The 15,887-nt window shown below is 47.3% G+C and overlaps 2 protein-coding genes across 11 annotated transcripts in view; one reads left to right on the forward strand and one right to left on the reverse strand.

Moving 5' to 3' along the window:
• Window positions 1–42: 42 nt before the first annotated feature.
• Window positions 43–3,233, reverse strand: LOC144720027 (uncharacterized). Of its 4 annotated transcripts, none has more exons than XR_013585688.1 (5): window positions 1,965–3,229; window positions 1,713–1,841; window positions 1,403–1,584; window positions 1,077–1,192; window positions 43–694 (listed from the first exon to the last, which is right to left on the reverse strand). XR_013585688.1 is itself a non-coding variant. In XM_078596446.1 (5 exons), the coding sequence occupies exons 1-5, from the start codon at window positions 2,286–2,288 to the stop codon at window positions 556–558; spliced, it is 894 nt and encodes a 297-aa protein (XP_078452572.1). In that variant the 5' UTR covers window positions 2,289–3,233; the 3' UTR covers window positions 43–555. The 4 variants fall into 4 exon arrangements, 2 of the variants coding, with proteins under 2 accessions (XP_078452572.1, XP_078452573.1); XR_013585689.1 differs by having other exon boundaries at window positions 1,077–1,196; window positions 1,426–1,584; window positions 1,965–3,228; XM_078596446.1 differs by having other exon boundaries at window positions 1,077–1,196; window positions 1,965–3,233.
• A 1,458-nt stretch (window positions 3,234–4,691) lies between these two features.
• SANBR (SANT and BTB domain regulator of CSR) overlaps window positions 4,692–15,887 on the forward strand; it is a 34,584-nt gene continuing 23,388 nt past the window's right edge. For 2 of the 7 annotated variants that reach the window (XR_013585690.1, XM_078596448.1), the window contains exons 1-7: window positions 4,692–4,987; window positions 8,062–8,248; window positions 9,546–9,864; window positions 10,130–10,223; window positions 10,926–11,164; window positions 13,393–13,451; window positions 14,851–15,011. Coding sequence is in view for 6 of the 7 variants with exons in the window: in XM_078596448.1 (XP_078452574.1) it covers window positions 4,959–4,987; window positions 8,062–8,248; window positions 9,546–9,864; window positions 10,130–10,223; window positions 10,926–11,164; window positions 13,393–13,451; window positions 14,851–15,011 (1,088 nt within the window). In the remaining variant the exon portion in view is untranslated. Of the gene's footprint in view, window positions 4,988–5,889; window positions 5,995–8,061; window positions 8,249–9,545; window positions 9,865–10,129; window positions 10,224–10,925; window positions 11,165–13,392; window positions 13,452–14,850; window positions 15,012–15,887 lie in introns of all 7 variants that reach the window. The other 5 variants (XM_078596449.1, XM_078596451.1, XM_078596453.1 and 2 more) reach the window with 5 other exon arrangements.

A 15,887-nucleotide genomic window follows, 5' to 3' on the forward strand; every position in this document is an offset into this window, starting at 1 on the left:
TCACTCGTGCACGTTGGTGAGCGTACTTTCACTCCAGTGACATCGCTGTGGCGTCGTTTGTATTTAAAACACATTTTACTCTAATTTTACAAACCATGTCCATCCCAGGATACACCACTTTGGTATTATTATTGTTGTGGTCGCATATTATTTTAATGAAAACCTACACTTTCGCATATATGAAATATAACATTGTGGGTTCACTTACTTGACATATACTAGAAGGCATGCAGATTAATAAATCATTCACCTCTAATTTAGTGGTAATTAATCGTTGATGCAATACAAAAGTACCAAAGACGGACAAAATGTGTATACATTATTTAAATAACAAAAGTAAATATATTCTTTCACAACATAAGGCACACATTACCTGCTGATGTAATGGCACTTTAGAGCTTTACATGACTTAAGTACATGAAAAACAAATCGATTTTATTGAGATTCACATGATGCTTCCGAGTCCAGATAAGTGACGATAATGGTAACTTCACATGTTCAGACTGCGAGTTTGAGAAACTCAATAGGTTGCTAAGATAAACACATACAATGCATTTATGTGGGTTTGGCTCGTACAACGTTTAACACCTCTTTTCCAGACGTGTATCGTTTGAGTTTTTTCTGCATGAGTTCATTTTCCTGGGTAATCCGGGTCAGCTCTTTCCTCAGCTCATCCAGCTGCTGCTGCCGTTCTCTGTGAATAACATTTCACATTTTCATGAAATGGTTAATGCCCGTAAGTGGAATAAAAACAACTTTATTACAAGTAAATTATCTTCATCTGCTAGCATCATAAACCGTCTTTGAGACCTAAAGCATCGGGATAACACTTGATAACTACAATTGTATGAGTGTACTGAGGAGCTGAAGTGTAGGAAAGATTTTTGAGTTAAAGTTGGGGGCACATTGGCCCATGTAGGTTGAACTTCTTTCACACTGTAAGTACCCAACGGTACTAACTGGTTTGCATATTCAATTCAAAAGTTAGGGAGTGGGGGGCAGCTGCTTGATCTGCCTTCTCCTCCCCTTTCCAAAAGTATGTTCCGTTTCCATACGTTTCCAGTTTAACCTCTTACCTGGACCTCCCATTTAGCAGGTCGGCGATGTGCTGTTTCAGCTTGCCAATCTTCTCTTCCAAGCATTGCACCTCCTTCTCTTTACCTTCTAGAACTGCAGCCATAGACTCTTTGTGCTGCCTCAAAATAAGACATGTAACAAAATAATGCACATTCATTGATCCATTGGGCAAGCACAGCATAGATAATTAAAGCATTTTAAGACAAATCATTTACTTAAAAGGCCTGTACATGTTGCAGTGTCGTTATATTTTTTGTGGTCAGTCAAATTATGCAGTTCCCACAAGATAATACGTGAAATGTTAAATTCTGCTATGCTACCATACCAGAGCGCCGCACGTATGCAAACCTGCATTTGCATCTTTTCCACTTCTTCGTGATGCAGTCGTGAATTTTCCTGCAAGAGAAGCATGCGCTCTTTTGCCAGGTTCTCAACTTTAGCAAGTTCCTCTCGACTTTGTCTGTGTGTCTGCCTCTCTGTGGCAAGCCTTTCCTCAAGCTCCAGCTCCTGAAAAAGAAAAAAAAGAAAAAGCCCCATTGACCCCTGCACAAAATTTTAATAATAACTTTTCACAAACTCCTCTTTCCAGAATAAAAAAAAAAATTATCTTGAAAGGCCAAAAAAAAAATGTTAACCTTTGCATCCATTTGTTCGTTCAGTGATGTCACCATTGAATCTTTATCCTTATTTTCCTGTCCCAACAGGTTCACCTGCATTGTCAAGGCATGTATTTGATCCAGCAGCTCTTTCTCCCTGTCTTGAAACTATCAGAAACACATTAAAATAAAATAAAAATGTAATATGACCATTAAATATTTAACATGTCACGACAAGTCTGTACACGTCTGCAAACGTAAAAGCGAGTTATTTTGCAGCCATTGCTCTACCTGTACGTGCAAATCTGTTGCTGTATTGCCACTTCCCTCTTGGGTTTCCATGCTCGCAGCTGCCTCCTTGGCAGGGCGCCGGGGCACAGGCGGGGGCAGTGACTGGGCAAGGGGCAGGCTCAGCTGCCCTCCGCTGTCGGCCACGGTCGGTGCGATCCCCACGCCGGTGACCCCCGTGACCCCCGTCAGGGAGCCCGTGGCGCTGCGCCACAGAGGACGGCCCGTGGGTCGCACGGCGGGCGGCTGTGCACCCTGCCTGCAAGGCGCTGCAGCCCGGCCTCGACACTTGCTCGGGGACGGCGGATTTGTCTTCATTGTGTTCATCCTGCCAGGCAGCAGTGGTGGATTAAACAGAGAAATGCAGGATACATTTAGACATTGACAACTCACGTAATATAAGACATAGCTGAGACTTGTGTTGCAAAATGTGTGAAGGCAACTCCAATAGTGAACTCTAAACTCATCATAAACCTAGAATAAATTCCGACTTACTGCAACTGTTTTGTTACTTTAAAACTATTATGCTCAATATACACATTTTCTTCCATTTTTAGACAAAAGCTAGAAACAAAATGCCACAGACCAGGGGTGGTGAAATTACTTTTAAATAAACGAAACATTAAATAGTAACCCTAATGTGCTATAAAGGGCTACTGCCTGAAACGTCGCCAATTATATAGTAGTATTCCATTTAAGGCAGCGTAATTGACGAATGTGTTGCATTTTTTGTGCACCACTTCCAACGCAGTGTGACCAACTCGTTTAATTTAAACAGTAAATGGTTCAACACTTGAGCGCTCCTGTAGATATATATTATTTATACTTAGTTATCCAGGAAAGCCACACTGAGTGGTAAGACTCTTTTTTAGGAGGGCCCTGCATTTGGGTATTTATTTTTAAGACGTGTTTAGCCAATCAAAGAGAGTTTATACACGTGGGACCAAGCCGGAGGAGCCTGGAGAAAACCCACGCACGCGAGGGAGCAATACTTAATCTCCGCACAGATGTAAACAGATGGAGATTAGTCCACTTGCTGTACTGCCTTCTCCTGGCAAGCCAGGGTACATGGCACCTCGACGCCTACGGGAAGGGAGTTCCACAACATGTGTGCGATCTACCAAGCCTCGCCCCCACGGTGCTAGATTAGAGGCGAGCATAAACCACCATCATTGCCCGGCTAAATGGCTCGCCATTAGGTTTAGGGCACTACAGCAAGTGTCATTAGGGGCCGTCCATAAATGACGTTACGCGATTTTGGTCGATTTTTGACCCCCCCCGCCCTCGTCACACGGCGTCGCAAAAAGTCAGACCCCCCCCCTCAAATATGACGTCACAAAGCTCTGCTCCCCCCCCCCCCCCCCCAAAAGCATATTTCCATTTTGAAAATAAAAAATACTTCAAATCGCTTTAAACTATTGTCATTGTAGTGCGTATTTAATGTGGCGCTGCACTCTGATGTTGTAGGAGTGTTATTATATAAATTAGTGTTATAACAATTGTATATTTATTTTGAGGTGACGTCACATTTCTGTCTGACACCCCCCCACCCAGGTGCGTGACGTCATTTATGGACGGCCCCTTATTATGAACACTGAACTGAATGAAATTACAACCACAGCACCGCTCGCTCCCGTGTGCGAGGCGCGGTGTATCGCTGATCGACACGCCGTGGCCTTCAAACGCAGGCGGTGCAGTCCGCTCGCCTCGGCGGCAGCGGAGGCCGCCGCTGGGATCCGTGAGCGCGCGTCGCTAGGACGACGGGAGCGAGAACGCCACACAGCAGCAGCGGGTCTCGCAATTAAATAAAAAAAAACCTCCACTTCACAAACCGTACACCGATATCCACCCCGCCGCACGTACAACAACAACAACAAGACGCTAGCGGGCGAGTTTATTTTCATCGCATATTTGTAATAAAGCTCGTTAAAAGTGCTACTTTTGTGAATGTTATAGTCCCCATGACGCTGTGGACACACACACACCCACGCACCGTTCACGTCGGGTTCTTCCTGTTTGCAATTTCCTAGACCGCATACGCCGGCGGCGTACCGTGCTGGTTTGTGAGCTCGCCGCTCATTGGTCCGTCCGGCGCGCACGTGACAATTTCGACCCCCGCCCGCCCAAACGGACCAATCAGAAATAGCCATGCGTTCTTATGCGCTCTATGGAATTCGAAGAGGTTAGAGATTGGGGGGTGGGGGGGGTTAAGGGGAGCGGTGGGGCAGCGGTTAGGGCTACGCTGCGAATCGCTCCCTGAGCCTCCCCTAGGTCGACTCAGCCTCAAAATGACTACCTGGTGCGGTGTGTTAAACATCGTCACAGGAGGGGGGGGGGGAGACAAAGGCGGCCGGACGTAGTCGCTGGCCACCCCCACCCTCTCGTTGTGCCCACAGTTGCCGGCCTTCATTCGGTGCTACTCGCTAACAGCACTTGCCCCAACAGTCTGGTCGACAGCCTCTTACAGGGGGACCTTTGTCTTTGGTAGGGAAGGTGAGTGGTGGGGGGGGGTTGGATCACGTGGTGTGAAGCGCGTGCGTTGCGTACGGGGGTGGGGGGCAGGATTTGGGGGGGGGGGTGATCACGTGATGTGTGAATTTGCCGTCACTGGGAGTGAGAGTGAGGGGAGGGGTGAGGTGGGGGTGATCACGTGGGGGGCTTCTGGGGGGGGGGGGGGTTTGTGGGGGGCGGGATCACGTGGGTGGAGCGAACAGCTGATCGAGGGGCGGGGCCGTCTCCCCTGGCAGCCCGGCATGTCCACCTCCCGTACAGTATTCACTGTCATCTGTATCGTTCCTTTACAGTATCACTTCAGTGTCAAATGTCAACTCGTTGTTTGAATTAATTCTACATCTGTAAATAATAATAATCAGAAATAAATCATCGACGTGTAGCGGCAATCAGAAGCCAGGGAACGCGTTCGTGAAGGAGGAGTCGGTGTCTACAGGAGAGATAAAGGCGGACGGGGCCCAGCAGTTGCTAAGTGCCGAGGTTTGAATGACGCCGACGCTGCTGCTGCCGGGCAAGTGAGCGGCTTTCACGCCTTTTTTATTTATCTTATAAGACAACACTTCATCGTTCAATCGGCTTACTGCTTCCCTGGATGATATCGATTCGCTTTTTCGCCGCACGTTCGTTCCGGCGCTCCGATTTTATGAATCTGATAAAGTTATTATTTTTATTATTTATTTTTATTTTTACCTACGTGACTTTACCGAAAAACAGCTAAGAGGATGAATCCTTGCAGTCACGAAAGCTTCAAATCTAGAACTGATAAAGTTACACAAAAATCGCAATGCCACGTTGGTAGTGGTGCACAAACAGATTTGGTGGCTATGCACGAGGGCCATTGCCTGAAACGTCGCACATAGATTATTGTGATTCACCCCATTAGGGTGGCGTGATTGAGGAATGTGTTGAGTTGAGATCGACTTGGGAGAGCAGTAAGTCAACTCGAGTTGACGACAGTATTCTTCTACTTAGATAAAGTTTTATTTTTGTGTGCGAACCGTTACCGAAGCTTTGGGCAGCCAGGGACAAGGGGCCGTCCATAAATGACGTCACGCGATTTTGTATGATTTTTGACCCCTCCTCCCCTCGTCACGCGGCGTCACAAAGAGTCAGACCCCCCCCCCCTCAAATATGACGTCACAAAGCTTTGCCCCCCCCCCCCACGCAAAACCATATTTCCATTTTGAAAATGAAACATGCTTCAAATCGCTTTCTACTATTGTCATTGTAGTGCGCATTTAATGTGGCGCTGCACTCTGATGTTGTAGGAGAAAACATTAAAAAGTCTATTTAATTAAGTAAAACGTGTTGTCTACATTTATTTAAAGTTGCGCATTTTAATGTGACGTCACATTTCTCAACCCCCCCCCCCCCTCGTCACACATCGTCACAAATGTCTGACCCCCCCCCCCCCCAGGTACGTGACGTCATTTATGGACGGCCGCTGAGATACAATTTTATTTTTGTGTGTGAACCGTTACCGAAACTTTGGGCAGCAGCCAGGGACAACAACATTACGTAGGTGCGAGTTTTTGAAAGTTGATTTTTTTTTGTTCTAGAAAAAATCTATGCCAGAGTTCACCCGTTAGATCTCCCGGTGCGGCACTTACATCAATGCTACCCCCCCCCCCCACCCCCCACGGCCGATGTCCACCCAGCAGTATAAATGAGTACAATCTGGTCGCTACCACCTCCTTACAAGACGTCGGGCAAGCGTAGAGGAGTAGGCCTAATTCATCGGAGGGGCCCGTCTTCTGCCAGCAGTGGCCTTATCAAGCAATTCCAGGGCTGCACCTTTATCTTGTTTTTCCCTTTTCCGTAGATTGGAAAATGGGAATACAACCTTTGTCAAGGCGCCCCCCCCTTCCAACCCAGCTTATATACATGCTCCAAGCTCGTGTGCTGTTTCATTCAGACGCTGTCGCCTCGACAGACCTGGTTTTCACCTGAGGACGGCTGCTTGCGTTGTGGCCGAAACGTCGTGAGAATTATTTTATTATGTTTAATTTTTATTATTTTATTACTTCCCTTCTACGTGACTTTACCGAAAGAACCAAGAAGATGAACCTTTGAACGAGCAAATGGTAAAAAGTAAACTATAGTTACGGGTTTCGAAGCTCAGTGGCTCATTATTTACTTTGGATCATTATTGAACACGTTGAGGGCCCAATAGTTGTATAATCATTACAGGAGAGTATTGCCAGGAAGTCTTGGGCAATGACCTTACTGGTTAATCATTCACTATTCGCAGTCATTAAACACTCAATCATAAACAAACACAACATTTAGCCCCGATGTCCTCTCACTGCTGGATGAAGGCCTCCCCCACGATGTTGGGGATTGTTGGACCATACTTCACCGCACTGGTCATTGGTTTGGTTAGTGAAGGAGGGTCAAGTGCACCGACTCGATTGAGATATCACTCGTCGCCGTGGTCACCTTTGGCTGAGAATCCAACTCGGGGCTCATTCAGGGCAAACCCTGCTGAGAAGTTCAAAACTCTATGCTCTGTGTTAACGAGAGAGAGAGAGTTTGGTTATTAATTATGCACGAACTTTTGACAATTTGCAATACAACACTGCAGTTGTTGGCAAAATGTGCTGCTTGAGTGCTTTGAGCCCGAGCTGTTTGTACAAATGGCAAGAGTCTTGCGTCTGATTTGTATAGGTGATTCTGACAGCGACTTATTTGAAGTCGAATTTGATCAGAGAGCTATAAAGCGGACATTTGATGGAATATATGAGTGTAAAACTGTAAAATAAGAAATACGTTTTTTTTTATTTGGAGGCCCAAAAACAACAGCCTGGAGGTTGATTGATGTCACCCCAGAGGGCATGATCAGCGTAACGTTCTGAAATGCTTCAAGTGTTGTCGTAAATGCTTAATAATGTGACCCTCGTCATCATCGATTCAAGCAATTCATCACTTGTGTAGTGTGACGATATAGCCAATAATGAAAATGTATTAAATCAAATAGATTAATTTAATCTTTGTTATTACATCGTCCAGAAAATTAATTTTTGGTTGAGTGTCTTCCTTTACGATAAGCCACGTAAAAAAAATTTTCCTAAAGATTGTAAAAAAAAATTTGTTGGAACTGGCACGGTATCAGCTGTCACCATCTATCCTATGTTCATACCTAACAGACGGTGGGCCAATGCAGATTAGAGGTGTATGCACAAGAACGGTGCAGATTTGTCTTTCATGGCATGTACATTAATTCATGAGGTGGTGGGCACAGTGGTTTGCGCACTGCGCTATAAAGCCAATAACTTGAGTTAAATGCCGTGCCACGGCCAAGATCAGGAGTGAGTTTAATCTAATCTAGTCTTGGCTCCCATTCCTTCACCAATTCGCACTGACCAGTGTGGTGAAATCTGATTAACCCCCTGATAACTGACCAACACTGTGTGAAGAGGCCTTCATTCAGCAGTGGACTAACAGAGGGCTAATCTTTTTTTCTATTCATCATTTATGAATGGGAATACAAAAACATTGAAAGAGGATTTGGTGCCAGCTGGTATGTGGTTGGCAGTCTGCTCGACGGAAACGCGTGGGTATGAAGAGCACTCTTCTCATGCGTCTGCAGCCACTGGCGAGGAACGATGAGCCAAGTGGGACAACCCGAGGGTGGCGGTGGCGGCGGCGGTGCGTGGCCCGCGCAAGCGGCGCAGCAGGAGCTGCTCGACTCGGTGCTGCGCTCGCTGCTGGTCCTCGAGCCGCCGGGCGACTGGGGCAGCATCGCTCGGCTCGTGCCCGGCTGCAGCGCCGACGATGTGAGGCGCCCCCGTCCTCCTTCGAATCAATGCAGTGTACACAATGCCTGTGGAGAAATCAACCGGGGTGTGCCGCACATCTCGCCAGATCTCGGAAGCTGAGGAGTGTTGAGCCCAGATAGTGCTCCAATGGGTGACCACCGTTGACGCCTCATAGAGTCAGATCTCAGAAGCTAAGCAGAATTGTTGGGCCTGGAAGGTGTTTGGATTGGTGACTATGCTTTGGATGTCAGAAGCTAAGCGTGTTTGGGCCTGGCTAATGCTTGTTGGGTGATAACCGTGTGGAAAAGACAGGGGTAATTAGGTGTTGTGGTTAGTAGCGGCTGGTGCAGCAAACGTCTATTGTTGATCCCCCCCCTCCATCCTCACAGGCCTCACAGCAGAGGATTGATGAAGCAGGTTGTACATGTACAGTTCAATGCAGTTGGAATTTATAACGCGTCTAAATGTGACCGCATCTCAATGTGCTGCACAGAAACGGCACGCAATTATACTTTGTAGATTTGTACAGAAAAAGCAAGGTCGTGTGCCTGGACTGGAACTGTAGAGCAGGGAGAGGACACGGAACGCTTGGGGGGGAAGGGCGTTTTGGGCATTAACGTTGGGCCCTGTGAATCTTGAAGGTTCCTTAGACGAGTGCTGTGTGCGCTTTTTCATGATCGTGTGTGTCTTTGTTAGTGCAGTGCCTTCTTATGTCGCACACGTGTGTACACAATTTAATAGAGCATAATTACCATGTCAAGGGGGTGCTAATTTAAAACGTTATGATCACGGCTTGCCTCTCGTGAAGTGCCATCGGTTCACGAGAGCTATGAGCCACGGGGGACCACTTAGAGCGGGGGAGGGAGACCCACTGCCCTTGAGCCGTTCACAGCCCGTGACTTCAGCCCATGTACTGCTCGCAGTCACAGTATGTACATTCATTCTTGAGCGGGTGGCACAGTGGTCTGCACACTGTGCTATAAATGCAATGGCTTGAGTTAAAATTCCATTTCAAAACAACCCGGAAACGTTATTAGTTGTTAATGTGGGCATCTCAACCGTGCTAATCAGCTACTAGAGGGGGATAATATTGTACAGCTGACAACACTATATTTTTGCGTATAGAGTCACGTCACTGCAAGGGCCCATTTACACTCGCACGGAATCTTCCCGTTATTATTGGATAACGCGAAGGAGCGTGTTAGCATGTGACCTGCCAAGGGTGCTTGAAAACTACTCTTCGGCGCCCTGCAAGCAAACTGCCCCACGGAGGCCCTTTACTTTGCCCCAACTGAGCCACCTTCTTTACCAGCAGTTGCACTCTGCCCGTTGCGCGGTGGAAACGCGGGACGCTCTGCGCACGCGCTGTGGAAACGTCGAGGAAGCACTTCACGGAGAAGGGTCATCCATGGGAGCGCGTCGCTGTGCTTCGCAGTGTGCCCGGCGCTTCGAGGAGCTGAAGAGGAGAAGCGCCGTCCTCTCGCTCGTTCCCAGGGCTCATCCGGCAGGTGACGATGGGCCGGACGCGCCGTTCCAGGCTTTGGTCGGGCACATCAAGGACTTGCTGCTGCTGCGTTGCGCCATGAAGGCGCAGCCGTCAGCCCAGACGGACGGCGTGGCGTGCTGGCCCCCAGGTGCGCAGCACGGCATTCTGCTGAGCGTTACAGTATTCAGTAGTCACAACTTGTTTACATTGCAAATGTGATTATCCTGTCAGCGATGAGCTCAATTGTCCCGTTCCAGGGTCTAAATTCGATTTAAGAACCCAATGTTACAAATTATGTCTTTATTTACATACAGGATCGGATGCATGCATTGCGAGCTTAAGAATCTATTTGAATCGGGATTTTTTTCATGCTTGGCGAGTTGCTTTTTTCGATTTTTATGTTTTGCGTCAAGATGTTCCTGCTGCATCTCCTGCCAAAACCGGGCTCCACAAGGAGGAAGATGCAGCTGATGTTGCAGAGCCAAAGAAGTCAACGGAAAGTCAGGGGTAAGCTGTGGCTGGACCTAATGTATGAGGCTGTGGCACGCTGGTTCGTGCACCGCATGATTAAATCGGTGATCCGAGTTTGGTTGCCCAGCCACGGTGAACATCAGTGAGCATTCCCTTAAATCTGGCTTTTCTATCCATGGCTCATCTGGATACTCCGGGTTCCATCACGAGGTGCAACTCTCTCCATTTGTATTGGTCAAACATCCCAATGCAGAACCCTCCTGAAAAATAAAGGCGTTGTATGAAACTGCCCATGGGACTCCAGCAAGCACCATACCTACTCTGCCTCTAGCTGACAGTGATAAGATATGTACGCCAATGAGTGTGCATGCGCCATTGTTTGTGGTGGCATTTGAGAAGTGGTGGCACAGTAGTTGGGCACACTGTGCTATGAATCCAGAGACCTGAGTTCAATTCCCAGCCAAGACAAATGCCAATGGCGAGCAGTGTCTAATAGCTGAAGCAGTCCGAGGTCTCCTCTATAGGTTGACTCAGCTTTAAATAAGTACCTGGTACAATGAATAAATACAGCGCTTGGGAGACAAAAGCGTCTGAGCACCACCACTCTGTCGTGTGCTGTGCCTGCATTAATAGTTGCTCGCTAACAGCACTTACCCCGACAGTCTGCTAAGGGCCACAAGGGGTGGGACGGCGGCAGGGGTAATCTTTGCACGCGTGCGTGTCCGTGTGTGCACGCAGGCCCACGATGGTGATCCACGTGTGCGACGAGGCGCGCGGCGTGAAGCGCGACTTCAGCTGCCCGCGCCAGCTGCTGGTGCAGGAGATGCGCTACTTCTCCGAATACCTCTCCATGGAGGCCCAGCGCTGGGAGGATGTGGACATCTCGGTCCACTGCGACGCGCACATCTTCGACTGGCTCATGCGCTATGTCAAGCGCAACACGCGGCTCGCCGACCGCGGAGAGCAGCCGCAGCTTGGTAGTGCTCGCGTAAAGTAGTATTTAGAACCCTCGTTCAACTAAAAATAAGCATTGTGGTGGCTGCTAGAGGCTCGGGGGTTTGTATGAAGATCACAGCAGGATTCTAGACTGTGCCGACAAATTTTTACGTTTGCACTGGCCCATGTATAACAACCTGAGAATGTAGTTGATGTATTACAATGCGTCCATTTTGATCACTATACAAAGAGAACACTGTTGAAACCGTGGGGTAGCTGTTAATTTTATTACGCTTGTTTACCCAGCAAAGCCTCACTGAGTCTCATGAGCTTTTTAGAAGTGTTCTACCAAGTTTAAAGCAGTAATGTGCGATGATTGTTACTTTTTTCCAGTCGAGTAATTTTTCAAGTTGACAAATTTGAGCCATGACATCGGTACACATGGGTTGACTCTTGCGAATTCCATTGTGGGATAATGAACGTCCATTGCAAAGCAGACATCGCGTAATATTATTATGGTTTATTAAACCCAGAGTAATAATCAGGGCGGCTGCTGGATTTTAACAGTGAAGCTCTGCAACAATCGGTGAATAGGCTACCCATAGGCCACAGCGCAGCCCCGAAAAGTTGAGAACCCCTGCTGCAGAAATGCTGTGCAGACACTTTGGCTGTGCAAGACCAAAGTCAGTGGAGCTGAGTTGGTGAAATGTCAGCTCTTACAGGGGCTGATTGCTGCCATGCATAATACCATTGTCTATGGAAATAACCCCCGTGCTTATTTGTTTTAAGAGCTTTCTAGGAGCAAAATGGTACCAAAACAATAGCTTCTGCTCATACTGCTTTTGTATTTTTGAGTAGGAGCTCCTTCTCCTGTGGTGTTGCACACACTTGGTATGCCGTCTTGTTATGTTTCCTTGATTTGTTTAGAAAATCACGCGTTGCCAAGGGGGATTATTGGTAATATGCTTAAGACTAGCAGCCCGTACATCCTTTGGATGTGATCCTCCCTCCCTCCAGCCGATTAGCCAGCCAGCCAGCAAAACTTTTTCTGGCTATATAGTGAATAACAATCGTCTTCCTCAACCCCCAACATCCGCACCTCCCCACCGCTAGGTGACCCCCAGTGCCTCTCCCCCCTCACCAACTGCACCACTGCGGCCCCTGCAACCACCCCCACCTGCACTTCCCCTCTGTGGCCCCCCCCCACCGCACACCCCCACTTGTGTGCCGGCCACCCATGCACCCCCTCCTTCTGGCGACCAGGGTAATGCATAGCCTCCAGCCAGTCAGGATGGCGCATAGCCAGCTAGGCAACCAGCCAGCAAACTTCTTTTTTAAATAATATAATATGAGAGAGAGAAATAATTTCCCCAAATGAAGTGGAAAAAAGGCGACATTGAATGTTCCACTTTTTCTGTGCGGTCATTTGCAACCAAGCTGAGACCAGGCTGAGACCATACATTTTGACTACACCTCTTGAAAACCCTGCTGAATTGCGGGTGGCTGAAACCCGAATTTGAACCCAGGTTCTGCGCTCTTCCGGCGCAGTGCTCCGATTACCGTGCCACCCGGCCACCCCTAAGGGGAGCAAGGTCGTGTTCCTCATGTGGACCCGGAAGTTCCATCATTGATCTATTTGATCCCTACAATCGAGATTCACGGAGCTGCGATGTCGTTCAATGATAGCAAAAACCCTGTTACTATCTTTAATTAACCTCTTAGTTACTCTATAATGGGGATGGCATGATGTAATAATTCATATACTGTCGATTCTTGAGCAGAAGATACATACATTGAATTTCATGTGTAAGAATCAATATTTCTCGATGCATATATGCTGATATGTAATCGTTTTACGTCACTCCTGTAACAGATGTGCTACGTTTTACCGTAGTGTTGAGTTGAATCGCAACCCTGATGAAACTTGATTCGATCATTCAATTTAGTAAATTTTATTAACCCATTTTTTTTTTATAGAACTCTGTTTTGTGTCTCACGATACAAAAAATGTTTTAGCCATTAGCTGACTTTTGAGACCAATATCCAGCAGTATTTATGAACACGGAAATGTTGTTGAAACATGGTATTACCTATAATGCTCCACTGCAACGCATAGTGAGTTTGTATGCAATTAAAAAAAAAGAGCATTTGTCTTTGATTTCAACTCTCTAACCATTACCAAAACTTATATTACGTTTAAATTTCACGTGCATTATACGGTACTGATAAATGTACACTTCCATGTTACCCCTCCCCACCACCCATACAGAACCAAACAACGTAATCTCAATTCTCATCTCGTCAGAATTCCTAAAAATGGACTCTTTGGTGAGTATGCGTAAACTTTCGTATATTTTTTCAGCTGAGGCTCATTTGCCTTGTGGGAACGCACATCTCGCAGCAGCAGCAGCCGCAGCAACGCCGTGACCCCTCGTAAGGAACGCGAGCTGGTTGTGCGAGCCGATATTTTGAAACGCTGCACAAACACTGCACTGTTTTGCCTTTGTTTTCCAAACGGAGACGCAGTTGTGCCTGCGACACTCGTTTCTTGACAACGGTTGGACTGTGTTGATTTCATCCACGCCAAAAAGCCCCACCGTCGTCATGGAATAAATCCGCTGGTGCGGCTCAGTGCTTGCGTTCGAGGCCGTCCAGTCTCATAAGTCCGAGGCGAAACCAAGGCTGTGACATTTCCATTTTTCTTGTTTAATTCTTTTTTTAAAAAAAATACAACTAATTTTTGCAACGTCTGTTATTGCACTTGGAGATTTGTCATTCTCATAATTCGGACGCAATGGCAGAGTGAGCTAACGATAAAATATGTTTTCGTACAATGTGTTTTGTACGTAATTGCTTTATTGTGTTTGTGAAGTTGTGTTTAATTTCGGTCGTGTGCTCGGATTGTTTGTTTTGGGGCCGTGTTCCAAAATTTCACTGTTTCACAATTTCCCCGGGACCTCGACGGCATATGTTTACAACGTTCACCATCTGTAATGTGTTCTTCTCAAGCCAACTTGTATTTCTTCAAAGGTGATGCTGCTACATTGGCCGTGGTGCACAAATACAAATAACAAAGCCTTAACACGCACATCAGTAACACTGGCCTTGAAAGTAAAAATATCTAATTTGCTTGAAATTTCGGACCATGGCCCATCTTCTTTCTTGCTCTAGAATTGGAAAGCAGCGTCGCTCTCTGTCCTGACAGACGAATGACCGTTTGCTGGCCGGTGTTGTGTTCAGCTTGTGCCTCACAGGGACAGCTGCCATGGGGCGGCCCTTGCCGCCCGGTGCCTTGAGAGGTGCCGTACAAATATTAAGTGACAGTAATTATATTAATTTAGTGCATTTGGTTGTTGCGCCACCTTTATAACGCAAGGCTATCACGAAGGCACTATGTTTCAACAAACAACAGTCTGCAGTAAGTTCACAGTCGGGGGCATTGTTTGCTAATTGATTAATTTGCAGGTAATTTGGCAAATTTGGACCATAACACCGACGCACAATGGCTCACTCGTGAAAATGAAGTCAGGAGAGTCTTTCACGTCTACTGAGAAGCAGACGGCATGCACTGTATGGTTAATGCTTCTGCAGTATTCGCCAGGGCGGCCTGCCAGATTCAAACCGCGAATATCTGCAACAAGCGGCGAACGCACTACCGTTGGGCCACGTCACGCCCCAGAGTGATGATGATGGTGAACTGCCTTCATTTCCCTCCGGACGTGTGCAGGTGGAGGAGTGCGTGCGGTACTGCCATGCCCGCATGGCCGACGTGGTGTCAGCCCCCTCGAACATGAACTGCATTGGCGAGGAGCTGGTGATGCGCATCGCAGATTTGTTCACTCACAGCCAGGCCGAGGAGCTCAAGGATCGCAAGGACAAGTTTAGGAGGTGGGGTTTAGTTTGCACGAGTGTCCTGAATTGTGAAGGTTTAAAAAAAAAATCTTCACAATTATATTGCAATTGTTCTTTAGTTGTCTGGCTATGAGACAAAGACATTTTCAAAATGAAACCCTAGCAGTGAGTGTGGCAAGCATTGCACCACTCCTGTGTCGAGAACAGTCTGGCAGATGTCGTGCAACTACTTTCACAATTACGTCATTGGGCTTAGGTTATTCAAGAAAGTTGCACATGTTCTGTATGCCCCGCTCCTAGTTTTCATAGCAACCCCACTTATGTAGTGTTCCATGCTCAAGTCATTTATTAAATTGATAAAAAGTCATTCGCGACCATTCTGAGACCATCAACACACAATGCACGATTTACTTACTCCTCTTTGCTCCCTGTGGAGCATAAGGCCACAACAAGCCCACGCCATGCCGGGCGGTCTTTAGCAGCTTTCTCTGCTTCCACTATACTCGAGAATCCAATTAACTATGGGACGGCTGACCCCCGATTCGAACTCAGGCACTCGGCAGCACCAGCTCTGCTCTCACACAGTACGAGCTCCCCGAGACACCCGGCCACCCGCGGTGAATGTTTAAGTGGTTTCAAAACATGCCGCATAACGTTTGGCCATTTGTTACCATAATTCCCCAACCATCATCCGTGTTTGTCATTAGGCGGAGTTGCTTCCAATGGCAACAAAATCCCCGTTACGATAAACAAGAACCTCTGGGACAGATGGTGAATGCACTCTGTTTACCCCGTCCGTCCCATGTTGATCGTGCTTTGCTTGTGACCAAGCATCGTTGTCTATTGCTGATGTGCCTGTTTACTTAACATCCTGGTTATGGATCTTCATATTTACAGCGCAATGGCACACCC

This window comes from Lampetra planeri, chromosome 7, assembly GCF_965212315.1.
Source record: "Lampetra planeri chromosome 7, kcLamPlan1.2.h2, whole genome shotgun sequence".
In the NCBI taxonomy this organism is placed as follows: Eukaryota; Metazoa; Chordata; class Hyperoartia; order Petromyzontiformes; family Petromyzontidae; genus Lampetra; species Lampetra planeri.

Bases quoted from the DNA above. Each gene is read 5' to 3' on its own strand.
- LOC144720027 (XM_078596446.1), bottom strand. From the start codon at position 2,288: ATGAACACAATGAAGACAAATCCGCCGTCCCCGAGCAAGTGTCGAGGC. The intron at 1,842-1,964 runs GTAGAGCAATGG...TGTTTCTGATAG, and splicing joins CAACAGATTTGCACGTACAG to TTTCAAGACAGGGAGAAAGA. The intron at 695-1,076 runs GTAAGAGGTTAA...TGTTATTCACAG, and splicing joins CTGCTAAATGGGAGGTCCAG to AGAACGGCAGCAGCAGCTGG.